Here is a 25,737-nt window from a genome sequence, read left to right on the forward strand (position 1 = left end):
GAGTCTACCGGGATACGGATACTTGTAGCGCGATTACGAAGGATGTAGATTATGACACTCTTATTATTGATAATAACCTATGTGATATCACATAGGTTAAATACACGCTAATTCTCGCGCCGGTTAGTGGGTTCAACTTATTTTACAGCTATCTTTCGTGTGCGTCAGCCACATACATACACACATCGTTTAGCCGAGCATGTTCACAAGCAAAATCCACTTGTGCTTGATTGGATTGTCTTTTTCGTCCCTCTTCTTTGCTTCCAAGTATTGATGCGTCACGATCGACATCACGGCGTGAATACAATCAAATTCTTGCCTTTCGTCCAACATCGGCACGTCTATGACCAAGTTCAAATCGTCGCACACGTTGTTCAACCACTCCTCGAGGTCACCTCGCCGTTCGTGCTCCACGGCGTCGTTAAAAAAGTGACCCGCGCCAGTGCGGCGCAGCTCGCGCTCGATAGCGTCAGCGATGCAGTCGACCGCCTTGACGCAGATGATTTGTTCCGTCATCGGATTCATCATCGGCACGTGAATCAACCGGTTCAAAAACGTCGCGATGACCCATCGCGTCGTCTGGTCGATTTCATGCGGCTGCGCGTGGTGCACCAGCGTATCCGGTTTCGGCGCTTCGTTCGCGACGTGATCTTTCACCATCTGGAGCGCCTTCGTCGACGCCGCGCCGCGCGTCTCTCGATCCGCCAATTCCAACGCCGCGCGTCCCTCTTGCGTCTTGTGCCACTTCTCCAAATCGCGCGCCGCGCGCGACTTGAACCACCCGTGTCCGTGGTCGTGGTGGTGATTATGATGATGGGTGTGTCCACCGCCGATCGCCATGGCGTCGACGCGGACGTTACCGCGCGCGGCGGCGAGAATCGTCACCGGAGGTGTTCGACGTTTGCGGTCGCCGCCGCGCCGCGCGCGCGATGGCGTCGGCGCGCGAGCGCGCGCGGCGTCGACGCTGGCGCGCATTGTTGGTGATTCGCGACGACGCGCGCGGTCGAGCGATGCGAGGCACCGTGTGGCGATCGAGCGAGAGGGCTCGATCGTAACGTGCCGATCGGCGGTCGGTCGCACTTATTTTGACTGCGAAGGCGAGGATTCAGAGTTGGTTCAAACTGCTGATTGCAATAGTGATTATGTGCTAAGTGTCGCGCGACTGATTCGACAGACGCGTCGGGCGCGAGCGATGATCGAGGCGATGGACGCTCGCGCCGCGGCGGCGCGCGTGAGAAATCGGGCGCAGACAGGCGCTTCTAGTGCGTTCGCGCGCGCGGAAACCGGCGAACGAAACAAACAATCCCTTCTAAGGAAATGAATGGTCGGTGGCTTACGCGGCGGAGGCACCGGCGACGAGCTCGATAATTTCCGAGGTAATCTTCGCTTGGCGAGCGCGGTTGTAAACCAAAGACAAGGTCTTCTTGAGCTCCTTGGCGTTGTCCGAGGCGGTGGACATCGCGTTCATGCGCGCCGCGAGCTCAGAGGCGAGAGACTCTTGGAGCGCACGGAGGATTTGGGAGTTCATGTACAGCGGCATGAGGGCATCAAGAATTTGGTTCGGGTCTTGCTCGAACTGCATGACACCCTCAAACTCAGAAACCTCCGTGTCAGACGCTTCGCGCTTGACGGCGAACTTGCCATCTTCAGTCGTGAGCTTGAAGATTTCATCGTTCGCCGCGTCAATGCAAACACCGTCAACGTTGCACACCTCACCTTCCTTGGAGAGCGGCAAAATGGTTTGCACGGTCGGCTCCGCAGCGATGAGGGAAACGAATCGGGAGTAAATCATCTCGACCTTGTCGACTTCCTCCGAGGTGAACTCGGCGAAGATTTCGTCGGCGATGGTTTGCGCGTCTTGCGTGGACGGCGCTTGACCCATGTCGAAGCGCTTGACCAAGTTGTATTGCTCCTTGCGACGGTTGAAGTACACACCACCCTTCTTACCGACGGTGATGAGCTTGCATTCAACGCCTTGCGCCTTGAGCTCCGCCACGCGCTGCTCCGTCTTGCGAATAATGAAGTTGTTGAACCCCCCGCACAAACCACGATCACCCGTGCAGACGACGAGCATCGCCGTCTTCACCGGGCGCATCTTCGTCAACGGCACGTCCACATCCTCACCAGCCAATCGGCTGTTGATGGCGAACAAAACCTTGACCAAAGACTCAGAGAACGGGCGCGCGCCAATGACGGCGTCTTGCGCCTTGCGCACCTTCGCCGCCGCGACGAGCTTCATCGCATCGGTGATCTTCTTCGTGTTACCGACCGACGCGATGCGGTCGCGCATTTCCTTCGGGCTCGCGTTGCGAATCTACGAATCGTCATAAAGCGTACGAATCACCGTCAGTCTCTCGCGTCTCGCGTCGGTCTCGCGCGCGCGCAAAACCCTCTTTGGATACGATCGTCCCGCCCCCGCCCGCGCCCACGCGCGCGCGCACGCCGCGCGCCGCGCCCCCCGATCGCGCGCGCGATCACCACACAACCCCCGCGCGCCCCCGCGCGCACGCGCGCCCCCCGACGCGCGTCGCCATCGCCCGCGCCCTCCCGATGACGCCGCGATCCGATCCGCGTTATCCTCACCAGACCCTACGTCCACGACCGGGCCCGGCCGCGCGTCCCTCGCGCGCGCGCGCGTCGCCCCGCGACGCCATCTCTCGCGCACTATTTTCCTCCACCGAATCCCGCGCGCGATCATCCTCGCCCGCGCGCGCGTCCTCGCGCGCGGCGCGATAATCCCGATGCCCGTCCCATCGCGCGCCATCGCGTCGTTCGCGCGTCGCGTCGTTCGTCGTTCACGCACCACGAGGGATCGCTGCGGCGCCGTCGCGCGCTGCGCGGCGGTGGACCGTTTCACGGACGCACCGCGCACGGCGGTGGCCTTGCTCATGGCGAGCGACGTGTGGGCGACGGCGGACATCGAGTCGATCGTTCGGCGCGCGCGTGTATGCGGCCGAGGCGCGCAGATTCGCCCGCCGGATCGCGCGGCTTCGAGGGGTCGCGTGTTCGTGATGGGGATCTCGTGGGATTGTATACGAGGTTTGGTGCGTGTTTAAATATGGGGAAATGAGGGCGAGTGCGCATTGAAATATGGGGTCGAGGACGACGCGCGCGCGGCGGCGGCTCGGATCACGGCGCGATCGTCAAGGCGTGGGTGACGATGTCCACCGGACCGCCCGCGGCGAGGAGTACGCTCGCAGCTTGGTCGGCGTCGGGAAATTGCGTCGGATCGCACGGGGCGCCGCGCGCGTGCAGGGCGTCCCAGGTTTCCTCGCGGCGCTGCGTCTCGCGAACGACGACGACGGCGCCGGTGCGATCGACCTCGGTGAAATCGCAAAAGAATCGAGTCTCGAACAGGCGAATGAGAACGCCGTCGACGCGGAGCCAAAATCTGAGCAAGACGAACCAACACTTGGGCATGACGCGCACCTTGAGCCCGAGGTGGGCGACGCCGTTGTCGTCGAGCTCGGACTCGTACAGCGTCAGCTCGTCGTACATCAGTATCGGATCTCTCTCGGTGAGCATCGCGCGATCAATGCGTCTGTCGGTGAGCTCCCACGTCGGTGGCTGGCGATTCGAATCGCTCGTCGTCGTCACCGTGCCGCCGTACGGCGTCGTAAACGTCCAGTCGTACTCGGCGCTTCGCTCCGTCGTATTCCACGACGTCATCGACGGTCCGGGCGGTAACGCGGCGCCGTCCGCGCCGTCCGCACTCGTGCCGACACCTTCCCCGCCTCGCGCGTCCCTCGTCGCGGCGATCGACGCATCGCCGAACCGCTCGACGTGCGACCGTCGCCACGTCTTCGCCGCCGCGACCTCGATCGCGGGCAACCCGAGCTTCACCCACTCCCTGAGCGCGTCTTCCGCCTCGAACCTCAGCGCGACGCCGCTCTCGTGTCGCAGTTCGAGCGCGCTGTCGAACAGCATCTCCGGCGTCGTCGGCGCGTCGACGTTCGTCTCGACTTGCTCTATTCGCGCTCTTTTCGCGATCGGCGTCGACGCGCTCTCGACGTCCCATCCACCGCGCGCGACGCGCGCGACCGTCGTCATCGCGCGCGCGCGTCGCGGTCGCGCGTCGCCGACGCCCCGCGACGCCTCGCGCGCGCGCGCCGCGCGTCGCGTTCTCGCGTCGTCAGCCAGCGCGAACCGTCACTCGCGCGCGCGCGACGCGACGACGCGATGACGCGCGTGCGCCGCGCCATGGAGGCGTTCCGCGCGATCGCGGACCCGCTCGAGCGCTACGTCTACCTGCGCGAGCTCCAGCGCGCGAGCGCGGAGACGTTTTATCGCGCGCTCGTGCGCGAACCGCTCGAGCTCATGCCGTTCGTGTACACGCCCACCGTGGGCGAGGCGTGCGAGAAGTATCACCGCCTGGGCATCGAGACGAACGGGGTGTACATCACGGCGGACGACGCGGGACGCGTGGGGGCGAAGCTGCGAGGACACTGGGATCGGGCGGCGGCGGCGCGCGCGAGGGCGCGCGAGGGGCTCGACGGCGAAGCGGCGAAGCGACGAGGGGTCGATCGTCGCGCGCGCGCCGACGACGGCGTCGCCGTGGCGGTGGTGACGGATGGAGAACGGATCTTGGGGCTCGGTGATCTCGGCGCGGGCGGAATGGGGATCAGCGAGGGGAAGATTTTGTTGTACACGGTGTGCGCGGGCGTGCGGCCGTCGGCGTGTTTGCCGGTGTGCCTGGACGTCGGGACGAATAATCAGAGATTGCTGGACGACCCGAATTATAAAGGATTGCGACGGACGCGGCTGAAGGGGGAGGCGTACGACGCGCTGGTGGACGAGTTCATGCGAGAGATGCGGGCGTGGCAGCCGAGGTGTTTGGTGCAGTTTGAGGATTTCGGCAACGCGAACGCGTTTCGTATCTTGGAAAAGTATCGCACGACGGGACCGTGCTTCAACGATGACATTCAAGGCACCGCCGCGATCACGCTCGCGGCGCTGCTCAGCTCGTTGCGAGCGACGAAAGGGAAACTGGAGGATCAAAAGGTTTTATTTTACGGCGCCGGCGAGGCGGGCGTCGGCATCGGCGAGCTCATCGCCATGGCGATGGAGAAGACTGGGATGTCGCACAAGGAAGCCATGGAGCGATGTTACTTCATGGATTCCAAGGGTCTGGTTTGCAAAAGTCGTCTGGATGGATTGCAGCCGCACAAGGTGGCGTTCGCGCACGACGTCGAGTATCAGCCCGATTTACTGTCGGCGATTTCCGCCGTCAAGCCCACGGCGTTAATCGGCGTGAGCACGATCGGCGGGGCGTTTACGGAAGACGTCGTCAAGGAAATGTGCGCTCTGAACGAGCGGCCAATCATTTTTCCGCTGAGCAATCCCACGTCGAAGTCAGAGTGCACGTTTGAGCAAGCCATGGCTTGGAGCGACGGCAAAGTCGTCTTCGCCAGCGGGTCGCCGTTTGATCCAGTCGTGCGCCCGCGAGATGGCGTAAAAGTCTTCCCAGCGCAAGCGAACAACGCGTACGTTTTCCCGGCGCTCGGCTTCGCCGCCGCTCTCACGGGGGCGTCGCAAATCACCGACGATTTATTCCTCGCCGCCGCCGAATCGCTCGCGTCCATCACAACCGACGCGGAGATCGACGCCGGCCATTTATTCCCGGACATGAACTCCATCAGACAAGTCTCAGTAACGTTAACCGCGGAGATTTGCGAGATGATTGTGAAATCCGGCCTCGGTCGCGCCCCGAGCGGGGTGTCCACGCACGCGGACTGGTTGGCGTACATCGAGTCGCACCAATACGACCCGGGCGAGGAGCAACCGATATCCAAGCTCTAAGCTTTCGCACGCCGTAGCATCGCCGTCGTAGTAATTCAAATTTATTCGTATTGATTATTCGACGACGACCGTCCGTCGCGCGTTTCTCGATTTTCGACCGCCGAGCTCGACGAGACAGTTACGCCGCGGCGTCCCCGCGCCCGCTCGCGCCCGCACACGCCCGCGCGGCGTCGCGCGGCGTCGCGCCCCGAACTCGCGCGACTCGACGTCATGGGTGCGCACGAGTCCCGCGTCGCCGCGCACGCCACCGCGTCGACGAGCGCGGCGACGTCGAACGATGTGTCGAGCGGCGGCTTGTCGCGAATCTTCTCGTTCCCTCCTCGCCCGCCGCCGCGCGCCGAGCCTTATCTCCACCTCCCCACGTATCTCGGTGACCGCGTGCTGGCGTTCCAGTACACGGGCGCGCGCGATGAAGGCGACGGGGCGTACAGGACGGCGCTGCGAGAGAATGCGCGCGCGTTGGACGAGGCGTTCTCGCCGGGGACGGTGCTCCTAATCTCTTTGAACAGCGCGCTGTTGATGGATAAGAGCATGTACGACGACTTCAATTGCGTCGTGGAGTTTTGTACGTTTTGGGGCCCGCCGGGCGTGGGCGCGGGTGGGTTAGATTCTATTTTGAGCGCGTGCTCGAGCGCGAAGAATTGGTTGTCGATGAGCGAATCAAACGTGGTGTGTTTTCACGTTCGAGTCGAGCGTGGCGCGGACGCGGCGAGAATACTGCGATATGTTGTCGCGTGCTTCGAGACGTACCGTGCGTCGTCGAGTGAGTTCGACATCGATATGGCGTTTGAAGAGTTGCCGACCGTGCCTCCGCGCGCGTTTTCCGCGCATCGAGCCGCGGCGCCGTCGCGAGCGCAGATCCGGTACGGAGGATACTTTGGTGACGCCATTCGAACGAGTCGAGAAAGCGGTAAAGAGTGCATCCCCAAGAATAGGCTTAGGTTGAAACGGTTGGTGATCGCCGGCGGTTTATCGATTCATAATGGTGGTTGGCGGCCCTACGCGAAAGTGATTTGCCAATCGACTGGCGTGGTCGGCAAAAGCGCTACGCAAGGATTAGCTCCGGATTGGCACGATTCGAAACACGGATTATCGCCGATAGGCATGGAGCTTGTTCGGACGGGGCATGAATCCAACACGTTGTCCGTGGAAACCGCCATAGGACTGTCGCTCGATGGCGATTGCGTGATATCGATCTTCCACTGGACGGGCGACGAAACCCGCGACGAACTTTCTCCGGTGATGACATTTGCGTTTCACACGGGTTTCATTCATCTCAAGACCTCAATGGGTGATTCTAAAGCAGGTGTAATGCGGATCACACGAGATCAGATGGACTGCACGGATGAAACTCTGATTCCAGACGATTACTTCTTCGATTTGATGTTTCTCGCAGAAAATGCCGAAGCCAAACCCAAAAGGCAAGCTGATATCGCCGTGCAAACCACTCCGGCGCTGAATGAGACGCACGCGGGATCAAAGATAGCTGAACCACCCGCGCTGCCTACATCACCCTCCCAAGCACCACTTGAGTGTGCTCCACCGCCACCGCCACCACCACCACCACCGCCACCGCCACCGCCACCGCCACCGCCGCCGCCGCCGCCGCCAGGATTCAAGCTCTCATCGGCATCTATGCCGAAAGTAGCAACGCCACCAGCCCCAGGCGCACCGCCACCACCGCCGCCACCAGTAGTGCAGTTTCGTTCCGTATCGCTCACGCCTCGAGCGCCGCCGCTAGCCCAAGGCCCGAATTTGCGGAAGGTTTACTGGGACAAACTCACGGTGACGCAAAATACGTGGTGGAGCGATATAAACAGCGACGTCGGTGCTTTAAGAGAGGAGGAAAAACAAGCGATCGTTAAATCTTTCGAGATTCGAGTGAATGCGAGCAAGAAGGCGCTGACTGAAAAGCCGAAACACGTCACGGGTATGCCGACGCTAATTCCGATTCCGCGTTCGAATAACATAGCCATCATGCTCTCGCGGTTTCCCATGAGCGCGGAAGGCATCGTTGAGGCCATCGCGACCGGTGATCCGGAAGGTACACTCACGCTCGAAAGGCTTGCGGTTTTGCTTCAATGTGAACCGACGGAAGAGGAGCTCCAAATAATGCAGAATTTTAAGGGCGATGCGACGGTTTTGAATGCTCCGGAACGCTTTCTCATGGACCTCGCGACGAAAGTCGAGCGCTTGCCCGATAAAATCGCGGCGTTGGTGTACGCGAGACAATTTCCTGAGATGATGAGTGAGGCCTACTCTGGCTTGCGGGCAATCGAGCAAGCGTGCTCGCAAGTTAGAGAGGCGGAAGGATTTCGCAAGGTACTCGCCGTGGCGTTACGTGTGGGAAACTTTATGAACGCGGGTGGGCCGCGATCGAGCACAAATGGTATCACACTCGACTCGTTACACAAGCTAAGCGACGTTCGAACGACCGCGCCGACGGCCAAAGGTGGGTGCACGCTGTTGGATTTCGTCGTAGAACTCGTCGACGCCCGAGAAGACGGTGAAATTTCGCTGACGAACGAGCTCGGCGCCTGCCAAGCCGCCAGCCGCATCGCGCGCGCCGAGCTCGAGGGACTGATTCGCAAGATTACGAGCGGTGCGCAACGAATTAAACGCGAAATCGACAAGTCGAGCGTTCAAAGCTTCGATGGCTTGCTCGTCGACTTGGACTCCGATGTCGAGGCGCTCTCGAAGGAAGCCGAGCGCGTCGACGCCGAGTTCACGCGATTCGCAGAGCTCTGCGGCGAGACGCGCAAATCGCCCGAAGATGTTTTTGCGAGTATTTGGACATTCGCGTGCGCGTGTGATGCGTCGAGAGCCGCCCGCGCGCATCGCGCGTCGAAGAAAAAGTAGCCTCGACGAAGAAAAAGAAAATGTAGTCAACCACCGACCGCACTTCACGCGTCATGCACCGCCCCATCGCGCGTGGTTTCGCGCGAGCGTACGCCACGCACTGGCTTCCGCAGAGCGCCCGCACGTGGCTGGACGGCGTCGAGCACGCCGCCTTCGCGCGGGCGCTCACAGACGCCATGAAGAAGATTCCTCAACTCAGTGGACGCGAAGAGTCCATCGCGCAGTCGATCAGTGCGCGCGCGAGCGAAATTTTAGAGGCCGAGACGGCGGATGGGTCGTTCACGCGCGATGCGGTCGAGACGACGCACGCGAAGACCGCCGCACGAGCGTGCGCGGTGTACGAGTGCACGCGACCGTACCTCGGCAACGACGACGCGACGATGGATTTGATCCGCACGCACGCCGGCGCGGAGCGGACGGCGCAAACCATGAACGGTGGACTCGTTCGAGGGGCGCTCATGCTTTCGAGGGACCCGATCGCGACGATCGCGTCGATGGTCGGCAACGTCACGAATGACTTGGCGCCGGGCGCTTGGAGACGAGAAGACGGCGAGTTCGTGACGAGCACGTGCACGTATCGCGAATTTTTCAAAAAGCGCGACATGGAATTTTTAACGGCGACGACGTGTTGCTCCCTGGACGTGGACGTGTGGTTTTCGGGCTTGGACGCCAAGTCGGCGACGGTGACGCTCGAGTCCTCTATGGCGCGCGGCGACCCAGAGTGTCGCATCTCCGTGCGCGCCGGCGAAAAGTAGCGCCCATCGAAGAAGCGCCGATAGCGAAGAAATAGCGACCGTAGCATCTAGCGCGCCGTCCACGGCGCATTTTTATTAGCCAACCAACATTCACGCCAGGCGCTCGACGTCGCCCGAGTCGAGCCGCAGTTCGCGACGCGCGCGGGCGCGTCATGCGCCCGCGAAACCCACCCGACGTCGACGACGCGACGTCGTCGTCCCCGTTCGACTCGTCCGCGCTCCACGGTCGTCTCGTGCACGGCACGTGCGGTTGGGCGTCGAAGAGCCAAAATTTAAGCTTTTACGCGCCCAACGAGCTGTCGAGCGGAGAAAGGCGTTTGCCGAGCTACGCCGAGCGTTTCGGGTGCGTCGAAGTGGACAGCACCACGTATGCCATTCCCACGAGGGACGTCGTCCAGCGCTGGGTCGACGCGACGCCGGACGGTTTCGTGTTCCTCGTGAAGGCGTTCGGCGGGCTGTGCGCGTCGACCGTCGACGCACGCTCGCTGCCGCGTGACGTACGCGAGATGCTCCCGCCGACGCCTTCGGGGCGCGTCGCGTACTCGTCGATGCCAACACGGGCGAAGGATGCGCTGTGGGCGCGTTGGAACGATGCCATCGCGCCGATCGTCGAGGCTGGGAAGCTCGGCTGCGTGGTGTTTCAATTTCATCTGTCGCAAGGCGTCGGCGACGCGCTTCGAGCGCACGCGTTGGAGTGTCAGTCGCGATTGAACGGCGCACGCACGGCGGTGGAGTTTAGGAACAGAGATTGGATCACGGGCGATGTCGGCACGCAGACGGTGCGCTGGTGCCGCGAACATGATTTATTGCTCGTCGCCGCAGATGAGTTGGAGCACGAAACGTTTCAGCGTGATAGACAACAAACTGGTTTACCCGTCGGTGCGGTGCGACGAAAAATGCCCACGCGATTGGAACGCACTGTCGACTGGGGATGTTTGATTCGCGTTCACAGACGGCACGGGACGACGGAGCGCGTGCTCGACGAAGAAGAAATTTCGTTTTGGAGCGAGCGCGTGCGCGCGCTCGATCCCAAACCGACGCGAGGACCTATTTGGGTTACTTGGGGCACCGAGTGGCGCGACGCTCCGCTGACGAACGCGCTCGCGCTCGACGACGCCGTCGGCGAGTTTGCGTATGATTGGTACGGCACGCGTCGTTCGCGTCCATCAAAATCGAAGCCGTCCGCCAAGTCAATCGCGGCGTTATTCGCCGCAGCGCCCCAGCCGAAAGCGAAGTCCCCGACGTCGACGCCTCCCGCGCGCAAATCCGAAGCGAGAAAACATCTCAACCCTCTCGCCGCGCTCTGGTCGCGCGCGAATCCCATAGAAGACGCGCGTCGTACAGATTAATTAGTCAGCAGAAAACCGTTACAGCTCGAAAACCGCAGACACCGCCGCGCGGCGCGCGACGCGGTCGTCCGGCGATGTCGTCCGCTAAAAAGAAACCACCGAAAACGACCAATCCCGCGTCGCTCGTCGACGCGCGCGTCGACGCCGTCCTCGCGCGCGTGGCCGCTGTGAAGGCGCGCGCCGTCGCTCTCGACCACGCGCGCGTCAACGTCGACGATGTCGACGCGCTCGTGTCGGGCCTCGGCGCGCTCGGCCTGCGAGCGAGCGAGGACAAACAGCATCCGATCACGCGCGTGCAAACACCGCCGCCGTTGCGGAAGCACGCGCACGCGCGCACGGTGAGCGTCTCGGATGTGGATGTGTCCGCGGTGAAGCTCGAGCGCGACGAAGCGCCGGCGAAGCGCAAGCGCCGCGTGGGGTTGTTGTACGACGACGCGATGGAAATGCACGAAAAGGAGGGACACTTCGAACAGCCGGCGAGACATCGGGTCGTCGTGAATGAGATCAAGGCGGAGAAACTGGATTTGAGATGCGAACGGCTGGAGGCGCGAGAGGCGACGGAGGCGGAGCTGACGCGCGCGCACACGAAGGAACACGTGGCGTTCGTCGATTCGGCGTTCGACGTCGATGGAGAGAAGGTACAAGTTATGACTGGCGAGGACGTGTTCGGCGATGACATCTTCTTCACGAAGCATACGGCGAAGGGGGCGCGCATGGCGGCGGGGACGGTCGCGGAGGCGTGTTTGGCGGTGGGGCGAGGAGACGTAGACCGAGCGTTCGCGGTGGTGCGACCACCGGGACATCACGCGGTGTGCGGACAAGCGATGGGATTTTGTTTCTTCAATAACGCCGTCGTGGGAGCACGAGCGGTGATCGAGACAAAACTGTGCGAGCGAGTCCTGATAATCGATTGGGACGTGCACCACGGTAACGGCATCCAGGACATCGTGTACGAAGACGAGAGCGTGATGTACGTATCGTTGCATCGATACGGCGATGGATTTTACCCGGGCACGGGTGCTGTAGCGGAGGTTGGTAAAGGCGGTACGAATGTGAACGTTGCGTGGTCGGAGAAGGGCTTGGGAGACGCCGATTACTTGGCCGCGTTTGACGTCGTCATCGAGCCCGTGGTGAAATCTTTCGCTCCAGATTTGATCATCATCGCCGCTGGATTCGACGCCGCGGACGGCGATCCACTCGGAGGTATGATGGTATCGCCCACGGGCTACATGCACATGACGAAGCGTTTGATTGAAATCGGTACCGGGCGCGTCGTCGTCGCTCTTGAAGGTGGTTACGCCCTTCGCCCGCTCGCCACGTGCGCGACGGCGACGCTTCGAGCGTTACTCGGCGATGAACCGAAGCCTATATCATCGCGGTCTCGACCGAGGAAATCAAGCATCAAGCTCTGTCGCGAGCTCGCGTCGCTGCTCGCAGAGCACTGGCCCGTGCTAGAGAGCGACGAGTACAAGAATTCGACGGCGTTGATCGCGAAACGCGCCACCGTCGTCGGCGCCGCGCGAGAGTACCCCACCGGTCGCCGCTCGAAATCGCCCGCAAATTCTTCCTCGTCCGCCTCCACTGCCGTGGGCGCCGTCTGTACGACTTAATCGATGTAAAAAAGTAAAGTAAATCACTGAGACGTGAAAGTAAATCACTGAGACGTGTCGCGTCAGAAAAAACGGCGATTTTAATCGGCGTTTTTCGCCACAACTCGGCTCGACTCTCGACTGTCGACTCCCGATGACCATCCGCGGCCGCGCGCGATCGATATGCGTCCTTCTCGCCGCGCTCGCACTGACGACGAGCGCGTACGCCGCGCCGACCTCAGCGCCGCGCGCGCGCAGCCGCGCGACGCCCGCGCCCGCGACGTCTCGTCCCCGCGATTCCCCGGACATCGAAACATCGAACATCGACATGAACGACGTCGAGGCGTTTCTCACGCAAGCGCGCGATGAATTCATCGCGACCCGCGCGTCGCGCGGGTCTTCACACGGCCGCTCGACGACGACGTCTCCGGACGAAGCCGGTTTGGACTGGATCGCGTCGTTCTTCTCGCCTCGGGAACGTCGCCGCGGCTCTGCGGGTCGCGCGGCGCGTAATCGACGCGACTCGAACTTGCCTCCGGTTGAAGTGGATCAGACCGGCGTTGACTTCTACCTCACCGCGCGCGCGTACGCGCAAGAACACGCGGTGAGCGATCCTCGGGGCGGTCGGATGCGCATCGCTCGCGCAGAGGAACCGAATCAGTTTCAGTGGTGGTACGATTTCATTTGGCAAACGCAACAACAAATCATCGCTTGCGAAGGACGAGAATCGTGCGAAGGTCTTTGGCATCAGTTCGGCGCGCAAGGCAGCATTTGTTGTGACGCCGGTGCCGAATTTTACGGTCACGCTCACTTTTCGTGCGTCGAAAGTGTCGAACAATGCGAGGCGCTCACCACGTGCGCCTCGTCCGCCGATTGCGGCGTGAATCAAGTGTGTTGCGCGACGAAGCCGCATTCTGACGATTTGATGTGCGTGACGAGCTTTCAAGACTGCGCGGCGTACTGTCACTCCGATGCGCAGTGTAAAGCGGAGAAAGGCGAACAGTGTTGCTACGACGAAGTACTCGGATACACGATTTGTATCCCGGAAGGGCTATCGTGTCCACCGCCCCCGCCAGAGTGCCCGACCACGGGACAGCCGACGTGCCGCTCGGACTCCGAGCGCACGTGTTGCGGTGGCGTCTGTTGTCCGCCGGATGAAAACGGTGTTGAATGGTTGTGTTGCAGAATCTGTGACGAAAATGTTTGCTACCGAGCTACCCCCTCTCTGGGGGACGGAAGCTACGAGTGTCCGGACCCATTTTGCCCGCGGCCTCCAGAGTGTTCGTCGCAAGCAGAGTTGAGTCAGTGCACGGATCCGGTGAACCCGATCGTCGCCGCGCAATCTGCGCGCAATGGCGATCCTCCGACCGGTAGCATTTGCTGCGGTGGTGTGTGCTGTGAGATCGGGGACCCCGATCTGGTGCCCATCGGCACATTCGGCCCGAACTTTTGCTGCTACGATTTCCCGGACGGTCCTTCTGGTTGGAGTTGCCAACCAGGCATCCCTGGTGACCCGCTTCCGACTCCCCCGCCCGGTTGCGCGCGACAACCTCCCAGCGCTCAGTGTCCGGCCGGTTCTGAGTATTTGGATACGTGCGTTGCTGACGATCAGTCTATTGGCGTGTGCTGTGGACCGGAAGTTGACGGCGGCGGGCTGACATGCTGCCCTGATGAATCCGTGTGTTGCGCCAACGTCGTGGACGGAGCGACCGTCGGTTACGAATGCAAAGCCCAGAATGAGTGCCAAGAGGGTGAGTTATGCAGGATACTCGGTGACTGTCCGAACTCTCAGCAATACTCGGTCTGTGGTTCGTGCGGACAGGGCAATAATGACTGCGCGCTGTCCTGCCAAGCGGGCGCAGGTGAGCCTCCGAACGACCCTTCGTGGATTTGTTCCACCGTCGATGGTTGCGACCCAGTCGCCGACTACAACAACGGCCCGAGCGATGCCACGTGCGTGTGTAATAACGGAGCGTGCGGCGGCGCGACTCAATGTAAGACAGGAGGGAATTGCTGCGCGTGCCAAGCTCGTGGCCCGCGCGGTGGCGTGCAATGCGACAACCCACCAACCGTATTGGTTTGATCGACAGCGCAGACGTTTTGAGGCGAGGGTGGGAGGACAAATATTAAGGATGGATGACTATGTGTGCCAACGTCTCGCGGTCTTACAACATCATTACAACATACTGGTACATTGATTGTGAATTTATTTACTCGATCCATCAAACGGCTTTCGCGCAATGATGGCCGAGGCGGCGCCGAACGGGAACAACGCCGAGATTTCCACCGCTTCGGCGCCGAGCGCCTCGAGTTCGTCTGCGACTTCTCTGGGCGTCCTCGCGCGCTCGATCGAAGTGCCCAGGTACGCGTACGCCTTCTTTTCGCCCGTCATCAACGCGCCGACGAGCGGCAGTACGAAGCGCAACCACAACCGCAACACCGCGCCGAAAATTCCCGTCGGCGGAAACGCATCTAAAATCAACAGCGTGCCGTTCGGCTTGCACACGCGGAACATCTCCCTCAACGTCTCCGGCACGTCGGAGAAATTTCTGAGCGTGTAGCACGTCGTCACGCAGTCAAACGACGCGTCCGCGAACCTCAACTTCCCCGCGTTCCCGACCTCGTACTTCGCCTCGCCCGGCGTCAACCGACGCGCTTCCTCGATCATATTTTTCGAGCAATCCACGCCGACGACGTCGAGCGCTAAATAATTCATCGCCTCGTACTCCAAAAACCGCGTGACGTTTCCCGTGCCGCACCCGACGTCGAGCACCGAGTCTCCTCTTCGAAACACCCTTCTCCCTCTCGCGAACGCCGGCGCGAACGTCGCGACGAGCCCCGCGGACAGCGCTTTCCTTCGCCATCGATCGACGAAGCCCAGCGCGAGGACCGCGTTCACCGCGTCGTAGCGATGCGCGACGACGTCGAAGAGCTGCGAGACGAATTCGAGCTTCGCGTCGCCCGTGAGCGTCGTCCCGCGCTCCGCGGACGTCGCTCGAAACGTCGACATTGACTTCCACGCGCGCGTCGTCGCGACGCGCGGTCGAGCGCGCGCGCGACGCGACGCGACGCGACGCGCGACGCTGTGCCGATTTCGATTTCGGAGTCGAGGGTTTGTCGCGCGCGCTTTATCCGTCGGCACACGCGCGCGCGCCGATCGCCCGCGCGCGCGGGCCGAGCGCTCGAGTCGCGACGCCGTCGAGCGCGCGAGCGATGTCGACCGCGATGCGCGCGACGGCCGCGCCGACGCGCGGCGGCGCCGGAAGTCGGATTCGAGGACCGTCCCGAAGACGACGCATCGAAACGCGAAGAACGCCGTCGCACCGCGCGCACGCGACGGTGTGCGCGTCGGCGTCCGCGACGGTGGCGCGAGAGACGCAACGCGCGGCGTTTGATCGCGCGCTGTCGCTCGGGAACAACGTCGTGCCGCTGTATCGAAGGATTTTTGACGATCAGCTGACGCCCATCCTGGCGTATCGACTGCTCGTCAAGGAGGACGAGCGCGAGGCGCCGAGCTTTTTGCTCGAGTCCGTCGTCGGTGGGACGCAGATTGGACGCTATTCGTTCCTCGGACGACGACCGGTGATGGAGGTGACGGCGAAGGATTACGAGGTGACGGTGACGCGACACGAGGGCGGGGGGGCGGCGAGCGAGACGACGACGGAGCGGGATCCGATGGAGGTGATGAAGCGAATCGGGGAGAGCTGGCGAGCGTGTAAGACGCCCGGGTTACCGGATTGCTTCGCGGGTGGATGGGTCGGGTTCACGGGGTACGACACGGTGAGATATCAGTATCAAAGCAAGCTCGGTTTCGAAGGCGCGCCGAAGGACGATAGGTCGCTGCCGGATATTCATCTCGGATTGTATAAGGATGTTGTGGTGTTCGATAACGCCACAAAACAGCTCTATGCGGTACACTGGGTGATGGTTGACGAATACTCGAGCGCCGACGAGGCGTACACAACGGGTATGGACGCTTTGGACGCGATGATAGACGACTTGCAGCCGTCCAAGTCCCCGCCGATGAAGCAAGGATACGTCAACTTGGAGCTAAATCAGCGACCGAGCGAACCAAAAGATAGCACGATGACCAAGGATGAGTTTTTGGGGGCGGTAGCGGCGACGAAGGAGCATATCAAAGCGGGTGACATCTTCCAACTCGTTCTCAGCCATAGATTTCAACGGAAGACGTCCGTGGACCCGTTCGAAGTGTACCGAGCTTTGCGAGTCGTCAACCCGTCGCCGTACATGATTTATTACCAGGGTCGAGACTGCATCCTAGTCGCATCGAGCCCTGAAATCTTGTGCCGCGTCGACAAGGCGCGCACGGTGGTGAACCGTCCGCTAGCGGGAACGCGCATGCGAGGGAAGACGCCTGAAGAAGACGAGGCGCTCGAGGTGGATCTCCTAGCGGATGAAAAGGAGCGCGCCGAGCACGTTATGCTCGTCGATCTTGGGCGAAATGACGTCGGTCGCGTATCCAAGGCTGGTACGGTCAAAGTCGAGAAGCTCATGGAAATTGAACGCTATTCTCACGTGATGCACATTTCCTCTACTGTGACGGGTAACTTAGTAGACGACCTCGGCCCGTGGGACGTGCTCCGTGCAGCGTTGCCCGCGGGCACAGTCAGCGGCGCGCCGAAGGTCCGCGCGATGCAGATTATCGACAACTTAGAGGTGACGCGTCGCGGTCCGTACGGTGGTGGCATCGGCTACGTAGGCTTCACCGGCGAGATGGACATGGCGCTCGCGTTGCGCACCATGGTCGTTCCGACTCGCCAGGCCAAAGAAACTAACGGTTCGCGCGAGTGGATGATTCACCTTCAAGCTGGCGCTGGGATCGTCGCGGATTCCAATCCAGAGAGTGAGTATCAAGAGACTGTCAACAAGGCGGCGGCGCTCGGTAGAGCCATCGACCTCGCGGAGAGCGCGTTTACGGATTGAGATTAATTATCACGCGTCGAGATTTTAATAAGCATGGATTGTTGATTCGTCTAACGATGTATTCAAAACTGGTGTCACATACGACGTTCCCGACTGTATCCAGTGTCACATTACGTCTTTTGTTTTTTGTTCCCCATGGGTCGGCCTTTTGCAAAGTACCCGCTCGCATTTTTCGCCGGCTTTTTCTTACCCCGCTTTCCTTTGCGTTTCTTTTTCGCAGAAGCCGCTTCGCCTTCTTCTTCCGACGAGTCTTCGTCATCTTCGACATCATCAAGTACGTCGACGGAAACGTCGTTATAATCGTCGAGGTTGATCGCGTCGTCCGCATCCGCACGCGCTCGTTTCTTGCCGCGCGCTTCGATTATTTGCTTCTGGTCGCGCGCCGCGCGCTTGCGACCGCTCACGACGTGTTTGGGAAAGTCCAACGCAACGCCCCGGATCGCGCCCGGCTCTTTCGGAGGTTCGCGCGTCTTGCACCAAGAAGGATCCATTTGGACGATGCGGCGAAGTAAAAATCCGTTCCTGCTATCAACGGGCGCCGTGATGACGGTGAACGCGTGCTCAAACGCGCTCTTCACCTGCCTGCACGCGTACGAGTTCCTACCGAGATCATTCGTTTCGTCTTGTGGGTCTTCGATCGCCCACAAGAACGGCCGAGAGTCTTCGTACATGCCCTTGTCGCGTTTCTTAAAAAAGCCTGGACCTTTGCCTCCGCATGAGATCCCAACCTCTTCCGCGACGAGCCTGCGACCGAAGAGCTCAAAAAAGTCGATGAGGAGCGTTCCTAGGCAGCCTTCGCTAGCATCGCTCGCGCCGTGCGACCCCGCCCACGTCGATTTACACGTCGTGTTGTGCAACTGCAAATGAGCCATCACCATGCAAAGCAGCGCGTAAGAGCCGATGCCACCGGAATACACCTCGTTGAGCCCGCGTTGATGAAGAAACGCCTTCAACACCGTGGTGAGCGGACGCAACGCGGGAAACCTTCGCATGTTTTCTCGAACGATCTCCGCGCTCGCCGGCCCGTTCGCGACGTCGAAACTAATGTCAAACTGATGTCCGCTTTCCACTTCTTCGAATTTCACGATGGGCACGCGCGCCTTGGCTATGAGTTGTATCTTGATCGCCATGCCGCGTCGCGCCAAGGCGACGGCGAGCGCCTTCAAACACAGACCCGCATTTTTTGCACCACTGTCCAAGATCACGGCATCGATGTCCGAGCTCGGCAAGTACATGCCGGTCGCAAACGAACCGTGAACTTCGAATCGAGCGTCGGGCCAGATCCCGTTCACCACCGCTCGCACGCGTTCGACGGCGGCGGCGCGCGACGTCGCTTCCTCCTCGGTGGGCTCTAAATACCTACTGAAATCCACGATTTCGGTGTGCAGCCTGATCAGAGGCGACTGTAAATTCCTCAAACGTTTCACCGTTCCCGGCGGGCACCATCGCGGATTCTCGTTCGGATCGAAGTACTCCTCCTCGGCTTCCTCCTCCTCCACCGCGAGCGCCTTGACCGCCGTCGCGCTCGCGCTTCCCGGTTCGTTCCGTATCGGCGCCGCGTCCAGGTACGAAAAGTCGATGACATCCTCACCCAGTCCACCTCGCGTCACCGGCAACGCGCGCACCGCGGCTTTATCGCCACCGATCCGCGACTGAACGTTCGCGTCTTCGTCCGTCGTCGTCGTCGTCGTCGTCGTCGCCGCGACCACCGCCGTCCCGAGCCCGAGTCCTCCGAGCGCGCGCTCGTACCTCGGCGCCTCGATCTCTCCCGCCTCCGTCATCGCGCGCTACCCCTCGCGCGCGTCGTTCGTCTCGTCGTTCGTCTCGTCGTTCGCGTCGCCCTCGCGCGCGCGTTCGTCCTCGTCCTCGTCCCTCGTCGCCGTCCCCTCGCGCGCCTCTCGTCGTCGTCGCCACGCCTCCCACGCGCGTCGCGCCGCGCTCCACGCCAGCGACGCCGCGAGCAGCGCGTTCCCGACGTTGCGCGCGCGCGCGTCGTTCTCCGCGCGTTTCCTCTCCTCGACGAATTCCTCCACGTCGTCCAGCGTCACGCGCTGTTCGCGCGGCGCCGTCGCGAGCGACGCCGTCTCCGTCGACGCCGTCGCCGCGGCGCGCTTCGACAGCGTGAACGCGCCGTCGCTCGTCGATCGCCGCGCGAACATTCGCGTCCAACGCGTCGCGATGTGCCGACGCATTCGGCGGCGCATTCGTCGACGCGCGTCGTCGCGCGCGTCGTCACCGCGCGCGTCCGCGACGGCGACGCGTCTTCGCGCGGCTCGCGCGCCGCGCGCATGGCGTCGACGCGCGACGAACGCGACGCGCGCGCGACGAATGCGACGCCGACGATTCGCGCGCTCGACGGACGCGCGTTCGTGCACGACGCCGCGGACGTCGTCGAGCTGCGCGAGCGACGGCGGGTGATCGGCGCCATGGTGGGCGCGCTCCCGGGGTTTCGCTCGCAGGACGTCGCGCGCGGGCTGCCGCTGGAGCTCACGGCGGAGGAGACGGCGCTGTGCGTCGAGCGCGGGTGGGCGCGGTTGACCGAAGAGCGGGACGGCGACGACGCGGGGGCGACGGGAAGGGAGAGAGCGACGGAGGGAGACGACGCGACGCGGGATGACGCGGTGAAGCGGGCGAAAGCGAGGGCGAAGGCGAAGAGGGACGGTCGAGGATGGGGCGGGGGGGGCGCGAAGCGGGCGAAGAGCGCGCCGGCGACGAACGTCTCGGGATGGGAAAAAGTCGTCGCGGGGGAGTCGTCGTTCGTGTCGGTGCCGCTGACGAACGATGGGGACGGCGAGGAGGAGGACGCGCGGTGGAGCTTTCCGTCGACGCGCGAAGAGCGCGAGCGATACGCGGTGTTTAAAGATTTGCACGATAAATCGTTTTACATGACATCCGGCGCCAAGTTTGGGAGCGACTTTCTGGCGTATCCGGGGGATCCGATCCTGTTTCACGCGCACTACACCGTGCGAATAGTTTCGTGGGACGCGGTGATACACCCGTTGGTCATCGCCGCGACGACGCGGATGTCGAACGCGGCGAGGAAGAACTTCGTCGTCGCCGCGGTTCGCGCGACGGATGCAAACGGCGAAAACTTTGAGGTTCGCTACTTCACCATGGAGGCCGACGTGGACTTGTCTTCGAATCGGGGATACTAGATAATTACAGAGTTGTAGAACACTACTTAGTCGCTAATTCGGCCTCGAGATCCGCGATCGCGCCTTCGATCGCCGCGCATTTCCGCGTCGTCGCGTACCACTCGCGCTCGAGCGCGGAAATTTCCTTCGCCGCGCTCTCTTGCTGCAACTTCCGCATCACGTTCAGCTCGTTCACCTCCGTGCGTACGCGCGCCAGCTCCTCCTCGTACGCCTTCACCGCCGCGTCTCCCCACGCGTTCCTCGCCCGCCACGCCGCCGGCGCGTACTTCAGCGCCAGCTCCAAATTCGCGCGTCTCGTCGCCTGATGTTCCAACTGCGCGCGCGCGTTTTCGATCGCCTTCTCCCACGCCTCCGCGCTCTCGCGCTCGCTCCGCGGCGGCGGATCGAGCCTGTACCGCATCGTGTCCGGAATCACCATCGATCTCCCGCTCGCGACGCGCGCGAGTTCATCCGCGACCATCCTTCCCGCGCGTCGCTCCAGCCCGTCGTCGCCGCTCGGCGCCAGCGCGTCGAGGCGATCCCTCCCCCTGCTCTTCATCCGTCGCATCTGCGCCCGCGTTCGCGCCGTCAGTCCCTCGATCGCGCGGCGTTCGCATCGCGTCGCCGCGCACCTCCTCGGCGACGGCTTGGTCGACGCGCGCGCGCCAGTCTCCTCCCGGCGTCGCGTCGACGTACGGCAGCGCGTCCGCGGCCGCGCCCGATGCCGTCCACTCGCGCCGCGCGACGCCCTCGAGCGCCGACGCCGGGAGCGCCGGGACGTCGCGCGCGTCGTCGCGCGGCATCGTCGCGGCGCGGCGCGTCGAGCGGGCGCGCGCGCGTCGGTCGGCGCCACTCGGCGGCGCGGAATGGCGACCGCGGTCGGCGGCGCGCGCGACGCCCTCGCGCGCGCGCTGCGCGAGCTCGCGAGCGTCGCGCTGGACGAGGACGAGATCGAGTACGTCCTCGACGGCGCGATCGACGTCGACGGGACGTGCGCGCCGAGGGAGGAGTTCGTCGAGTTCGTCTGGCCCGTCATCGCGCCGTGGGTCGACGACGACGAAGCGCGCGCGCGGACGCTCGCGGGAGACGCGCGCGACGGCGTCGACGCGGCGGAGACGACGACGGTGGAAGAAACGCGGCGCGTCGACCGCGCGCCGGTGTGCCTGGGCGAGGGCTGGCGCGAGGGCGTCGAGCGGGAGGACGCGGCGCGAAGGGCGACGGCGGCGGCGGCGGGCGTCGCGAAAATGTTCGTCGGGAAGGATGGACGCGGCGACGCGGTCGAGTCGAGGGTGGGGATGCGGGACCGGGAGAAAGCGAGGCGGGCGGGCGAGCGCTTGGCGGCGAGCGCGGCGGATGAACGGCGCGAGATGGTGGCGAATTTGACGGCGGCGCGGGAACGCGCGGCGCGGGCGCGCGTCGAGGGACGCGCCAGGGCGTTGTCGAACGTCGAGCTCGGGCCTTTCGCGGTGCCGAATCCGGGAGGGGGGGCGGATTTGATCGAAGACGCGAGCGTGACGCTGGTGCCGGGAAGACGATACGGCCTGATCGGGCGAAACGGTAAGGGAAAGTCGACGCTGTTGAAATTCCTCGCCGCGCGAAGAGTCGAAGGCATCGACGAGTCGTACAGCGTGCACTACGTCACGCAAGAGGTCGAGCTGACCGCGGAAGAAGAAGATATGCTCCCCGGAGACGTGGTTTTGCGCGCAGACCTGCAGCGGTGGTTGCTTCTGGAGGAGCAGATGAAATTAGAATCGAGCGAAGACGCGCTCGCGGTGGCGCGTTTGCAAGAGGTCAACGGCATGCTCGACGCCATCGGGTCGGCGAGCGCTCCCGCGCGCGTCAGTGTGCTGCTGAAAAATCTCGGGTTTTCCGACGCTCTCATCGCGAGGCCGATGAAAGCGCTCAGCGGGGGATGGCGAGTGCGCACGGCGCTCGCGGCGGCTTTGTTCGCGCAGCCTGACATTCTGTTTCTCGACGAACCGACAAACCATTTGTCGATTTCGGCGGTGATGTTTTTGAGTCGCGAGTTGTCGACAAATTCCGTGTGGTCGTCCCGAATCATCGTCACCGTTTCGCACGACCGTCACTTTCTTGATGAGGTCACGACGGACTCCATGCACATTTCTGGCGCCGCGAAACGGCTTTCATCGCATCGCATGCCGTACAGCGCGTGGGCCAAGAAAAGACGCGAACAGCAGCTCGCGTTGAAGCGACGCGTAGAACAGAGGCAAGAAAAAATAGATAAGCTGAAAGAGTTCGCCGGACACGGGTTCAGATACGGCGGAAGCTCGTCGGCGATTAACATGATGAAGAAGAAAGAGCTCGAGGCGAAGAAGCTCGAGCTCGAGGCGGGAGACGAGGCGAGCCTGATGGCGGATCTCGAGGAAGACGCCGAGCTCGCGCTCAATCTTCAAGCGGGTGGAGAGCTTCGTCAAAATATCGTTCGCTTCGACGGCGTATCTTTCGCGTACCCGGGTGGCGACGAGCTCTTCGCCGACGTCGACTTGAGCGTGGATTCAAAGTCACGCGTCGTCTTACTTGGGGAAAACGGCCAAGGGAAGACGACGATGGTAAAAATCATCACGGGCGAGTTGGAGCCCACGAGCGGGTTGGTGACGCGCGATCGCGGCGCGCGCGTGTGCTTGGTGAACCAGCACCACGCTGAGCAGCTCGCGTACGATAAAACGCCGCTGGCTTTCATGCTCGACGCTTTTCCGGGAGATGGCAGTTACAACCACGAACAAAAGCTTCGAAGTCATCTCAGTGGATGCGGCGTTCTCACCGAGTTGCAAAACGTCCCGGCGCTCGCGCTCTCCGGCGGGCAAAAGTCGCGAGTCGCCATGGCGGCTGTGTCGTTTCAGGCGCCACACTTGATCATCCTCGACGAGCCGACGAACAATTTAGATCTCGAGTCGTGCGAAGCTTTGGCGGAAGCTATCGAAAATTTCAAAGGAGGCGTCGTGTTGGTGAGTCATGATCAATACTTTGTCGAGCGCGTCGCGAAAGAAGTCGTCGTCATCGAAAACGGCGCCGTCAAGCGTCTCGAGTCGTTCGCGAGTTACAAAAAGTCAATCGCGAAGAAACTCGCGAACGCGTAGCGGTCGATAGCGAATAGGTTGTTAGAAGCAGTATAGATGTCGTGGGGTGGTATTGAATTGCGTTTAGATTAGAAACAGGCGGCGTGCACGCGGCGGCGTCTCCTAAAACTACGTATCCTGTCGTCGAGATTTCGTCGGCGTTTACCACTCGAAATCCGCCGCGGGGTTGTCGCCAGAGTCGGAGTCGGAGTCATCCAAGAACAAGCCCTTGTCGCGCAAGTAGTTGATGGCCGCCGTCAAAGCATTGTCCTTGAACTTCAAGTAGTACTTGCCGTTGTCGGTGTCTTCGGAGATGCTCGCCGTCGCCCACGTCGCCGTGGAACTTTCCGCCGGCGCGCCACCGACGCCACCACCGAGATCGGTATCGCACACCGCCTTCATCCATTCAGTGGCGTTCAACTTGTCCTTCAACGGTTCCGCGACGTACGCGACCATGGCGATCTTATTCGTCTGGTCGTTGTGTCCGATGATGAGCTTCGAGATGTGCCCCGAGCAGCCCTTACGCTCTTCCTCGTTCGCCGGATCCGGAATCGCGTTCATCCCCTCCATGGAGACTTCAAGCAATTCGACCGAATCACCGGCTTCGGTCATTCGCGTGCAAAAGCACGTGAGCCCGGACATGTCCGCCGCGCCCTCGATCTCCACGCCCTTCTTCCCGCCCTCCTTCAAGCACTTCGCGATCTTCTTCTCCGCGATTCCCGCCGCCTTCGCGGCGTCGCACTTCGGCCATTCCTGCGTCCGCGATCGATCCATCACCGATCGTCAGTCCTCCGTCGTCGCTCGTCGCGCCTCTCGTCGCGCCGATCCGCGATCGCGCCGATCGCCGCGGCATCCTTCCGCTAGGTCGTCCGTCATCATTAATCATCTCGCGTTCGCTCGCGTCTCCCGTCGCGTCGTCGTCCCTCGCGCGTCGCCGACGATCGTCGATTTGGTTTCGCGCGTCGTCGCGTCGCGTCGTCGCGCACCGTGGTGAAAGACATCGTCGTCGTCGTCGAGTTCTGGCGCGATCGGTCGAGCCGCCGCCGCCGCGCGCGCGCGCGAAACCCTAACGTCGCGATCGGATTTATGCGATGCGCGCCATTTAGTTCTAAATGGACGTTGTATACGGAGACGCCAGAACGCGACGCGCGATGGGCGCGCGCGACGCCGACGCGGCGTGCGCGCTGCGCGACGACGAGGGTGCGCGCGCGCGTCGAGCGCGCGTCGCGCGCGGCGCGATGATTCGACGCGTGGGACCGCGCGCCGGTGCATCGAAGACGACGATGACGACCACGACGATGATGAACGACTTTTTGCTGGACGACGACGCGAGGACGACGCGACGACGACGCGAGGACTGACGACTCGACGACGATCGCGACGCGCAGTGTCGAACGCGCTGTTCGAGCTCACCGCCCTGGCCGGGCTGGACGTGCGACGGGAGGTGCACGACGCGGTGCTGGAGCTGTCGCGCGCGCGCGTGGTGCCGACGGCGACGGCGCAGGTGCTTCGCTCGCTCGCGAGCAAGGCGGCGGACGCGCGCGCGGCTGGACTCGAGGACGCGTTGCGCGCGCCCGCGCGCGAGTAGGCGCGACGCCGTGGTGGCGTGAGTGTGTTTGTATTCGTAACGCGCGCGTCACAGCGCGCCTCGAGCTCGACATGATCGGTCTGAAGACGTCGCCCCTCGCCGCGCCGGTCGTCGTTCGTCGACGACGCGCGCGCGCGATCGCGCGCGCGGGGCCGTTTGACTTTCTTCGAAACAACAAAGACGTCGGCGGTCGCGACACGACGTGGGAGGCGCAACAAGAGATTCTGAAGAAGCGTCGGTCGGGCGCCAATCTCGGAAAGGAAGTCGCCGCGAGACGCGCCAAGGTGTCGAGATTCGTCAATAAAAAGCTCCCGGCGGCGGAACAGAAGGCGATCGAGGCGAAGAATCGAGCGAAGGCGAACGCGCTGTCGAAGGAGGCCGTCACGGGTGGGATTCCGTTGCCGATGATATCTTTGGGAATGCCAGAGTTCGACGGCGGCGAGCGATTCGATTTGAGAGGAAAGTACGTGGACGAGGGATGGGTGGACCCGGAAGACGCGAAGGCCGCGGCGGGCGATTGGTTGTTCGGTGGAGCGTTCAAGAAGAAGGCGTCTTCGGCCCAGAAGAAGCCGGCGGCGACGCCGAAGAAGAAGGGATGGTTTGGCAAGTAACTCGTCGCTCAATCGCTGTAAACTGTTTGATA

General features: G+C 62.4%; 17 protein-coding genes across 17 annotated transcripts; 11 read left to right on the top strand and 6 right to left on the bottom strand.

Annotated features, from left to right (window-relative positions):
- Positions 1–40: 40 nt before the first annotated feature.
- Positions 41–2,934, bottom strand: OSTLU_24766 (F-ATPase family transporter: protons (chloroplast)). The gene is made up of 2 exons (XM_001418821.1): positions 2,804–2,934; positions 41–2,314 (listed from the first exon to the last, which is right to left on the bottom strand). The coding sequence occupies exons 1-2, from the start codon at positions 2,918–2,920 to the stop codon at positions 1,334–1,336; spliced, it is 1,098 nt and encodes a 365-aa protein (XP_001418858.1). The 5' UTR covers positions 2,921–2,934; the 3' UTR covers positions 41–1,333.
- Positions 2,935–3,129: 195 nt separating this feature from the next.
- OSTLU_35703 (predicted protein) lies at positions 3,130–4,050 on the bottom strand (the record flags this gene model as incomplete). The annotated part of the gene is made up of 2 exons (XM_001418822.1): positions 3,130–3,640; positions 3,764–4,050. The coding sequence occupies 2 exons, from the start codon at positions 4,048–4,050 to the stop codon at positions 3,130–3,132; spliced, it is 798 nt and encodes a 265-aa protein (XP_001418859.1).
- Positions 4,051–4,179: 129 nt separating this feature from the next.
- OSTLU_32508 (predicted protein) lies at positions 4,180–5,823 on the top strand (the record flags this gene model as incomplete). The annotated part of the gene is made up of 1 exon (XM_001418589.1): positions 4,180–5,823. One exon carries the CDS (start codon positions 4,180–4,182, stop codon positions 5,797–5,799), a length of 1,620 nt encoding a protein of 539 aa, XP_001418626.1. The 3' UTR covers positions 5,800–5,823.
- Positions 5,824–6,318: 495 nt separating this feature from the next.
- On the top strand, positions 6,319–8,658 carry OSTLU_32509 (predicted protein; the record flags this gene model as incomplete). The annotated part of the gene is made up of 1 exon (XM_001418590.1): positions 6,319–8,658. One exon carries the CDS (start codon positions 6,319–6,321, stop codon positions 8,656–8,658), a length of 2,340 nt encoding a protein of 779 aa, XP_001418627.1.
- Positions 8,659–8,711: 53 nt separating this feature from the next.
- Positions 8,712–9,413, top strand: OSTLU_92993 (predicted protein; the record flags this gene model as incomplete). The annotated part of the gene is made up of 1 exon (XM_001418591.1): positions 8,712–9,413. One exon carries the CDS (start codon positions 8,712–8,714, stop codon positions 9,411–9,413), a length of 702 nt encoding a protein of 233 aa, XP_001418628.1.
- Positions 9,414–9,565: 152 nt separating this feature from the next.
- On the top strand, positions 9,566–10,505 carry OSTLU_32511 (predicted protein; the record flags this gene model as incomplete). Its single annotated transcript, XM_001418592.1, has 2 exons — positions 9,566–10,292; positions 10,366–10,505. 2 exons carry the CDS (start codon positions 9,566–9,568, stop codon positions 10,503–10,505), a joined length of 867 nt encoding a protein of 288 aa, XP_001418629.1.
- A 424-nt stretch (positions 10,506–10,929) lies between these two features.
- Positions 10,930–12,372, top strand: HDA3505 (predicted protein; the record flags this gene model as incomplete). The annotated part of the gene is made up of 1 exon (XM_001418593.1): positions 10,930–12,372. A coding segment is annotated over one exon (1,443 nt), but the record flags the coding sequence as incomplete, so codon positions are not given.
- Positions 12,373–12,505: 133 nt separating this feature from the next.
- OSTLU_16043 (predicted protein) lies at positions 12,506–14,434 on the top strand (the record flags this gene model as incomplete). The annotated part of the gene is made up of 1 exon (XM_001418594.1): positions 12,506–14,434. One exon carries the CDS (start codon positions 12,506–12,508, stop codon positions 14,432–14,434), a length of 1,929 nt encoding a protein of 642 aa, XP_001418631.1.
- A 123-nt stretch (positions 14,435–14,557) lies between these two features.
- OSTLU_87708 (predicted protein) lies at positions 14,558–15,361 on the bottom strand (the record flags this gene model as incomplete). Its single annotated transcript, XM_001418823.1, has 1 exon — positions 14,558–15,361. One exon carries the CDS (start codon positions 15,359–15,361, stop codon positions 14,558–14,560), a length of 804 nt encoding a protein of 267 aa, XP_001418860.1.
- A 353-nt stretch (positions 15,362–15,714) lies between these two features.
- Positions 15,715–17,295, top strand: OSTLU_87709 (predicted protein; the record flags this gene model as incomplete). Its single annotated transcript, XM_001418595.1, has 1 exon — positions 15,715–17,295. A coding segment is annotated over one exon (1,581 nt), but the record flags the coding sequence as incomplete, so codon positions are not given.
- A 539-nt stretch (positions 17,296–17,834) lies between these two features.
- Positions 17,835–18,875, bottom strand: OSTLU_2530 (predicted protein; the record flags this gene model as incomplete). Its single annotated transcript, XM_001418824.1, has 1 exon — positions 17,835–18,875. A coding segment is annotated over one exon (1,041 nt), but the record flags the coding sequence as incomplete, so codon positions are not given.
- Positions 18,876–19,916: 1,041 nt separating this feature from the next.
- OSTLU_92995 (predicted protein) lies at positions 19,917–20,450 on the top strand (the record flags this gene model as incomplete). The annotated part of the gene is made up of 1 exon (XM_001418596.1): positions 19,917–20,450. A coding segment is annotated over one exon (534 nt), but the record flags the coding sequence as incomplete, so codon positions are not given.
- A 22-nt stretch (positions 20,451–20,472) lies between these two features.
- On the bottom strand, positions 20,473–20,910 carry OSTLU_16047 (predicted protein; the record flags this gene model as incomplete). The annotated part of the gene is made up of 1 exon (XM_001418825.1): positions 20,473–20,910. One exon carries the CDS (start codon positions 20,908–20,910, stop codon positions 20,473–20,475), a length of 438 nt encoding a protein of 145 aa, XP_001418862.1.
- A 1,012-nt stretch (positions 20,911–21,922) lies between these two features.
- On the top strand, positions 21,923–23,476 carry OSTLU_1075 (predicted protein; the record flags this gene model as incomplete). Its single annotated transcript, XM_001418597.1, has 1 exon — positions 21,923–23,476. A coding segment is annotated over one exon (1,554 nt), but the record flags the coding sequence as incomplete, so codon positions are not given.
- A 192-nt stretch (positions 23,477–23,668) lies between these two features.
- Positions 23,669–24,280, bottom strand: OSTLU_92996 (predicted protein; the record flags this gene model as incomplete). The annotated part of the gene is made up of 1 exon (XM_001418826.1): positions 23,669–24,280. One exon carries the CDS (start codon positions 24,278–24,280, stop codon positions 23,669–23,671), a length of 612 nt encoding a protein of 203 aa, XP_001418863.1.
- Positions 24,281–24,657: 377 nt separating this feature from the next.
- Positions 24,658–25,094, top strand: OSTLU_32521 (predicted protein; the record flags this gene model as incomplete). Its single annotated transcript, XM_001418598.1, has 2 exons — positions 24,658–24,706; positions 24,895–25,094. 2 exons carry the CDS (start codon positions 24,658–24,660, stop codon positions 25,092–25,094), a joined length of 249 nt encoding a protein of 82 aa, XP_001418635.1.
- Positions 25,095–25,165: 71 nt separating this feature from the next.
- Positions 25,166–25,705, top strand: OSTLU_32522 (predicted protein; the record flags this gene model as incomplete). Its single annotated transcript, XM_001418599.1, has 1 exon — positions 25,166–25,705. The coding sequence occupies one exon, from the start codon at positions 25,166–25,168 to the stop codon at positions 25,703–25,705; it is 540 nt and encodes a 179-aa protein (XP_001418636.1).
- Positions 25,706–25,737: the final 32 nt, after the last annotated feature.

Source organism: Ostreococcus lucimarinus, chromosome 7, assembly GCF_000092065.1.
Source record: "Ostreococcus lucimarinus CCE9901 chromosome 7, complete sequence".
NCBI lineage: Eukaryota > Viridiplantae > Chlorophyta > Mamiellophyceae > Mamiellales > Bathycoccaceae > Ostreococcus > Ostreococcus sp. 'lucimarinus'.

Excerpts from the sequence above, each read along its gene's own strand:
- OSTLU_24766 (XM_001418821.1), bottom strand. The coding sequence starts at position 2,920 with ATGTCCGCCGTCGCCCACACGTCGCTCGCCATGAGCAAGGCCACCGCC. Across the intron at positions 2,315-2,803 it reads CGCCGCAGCGATCCCTCGTG|ATTCGCAACGCGAGCCCGAA; the intron begins GTGCGTGAACGA and ends GACGATTCGTAG.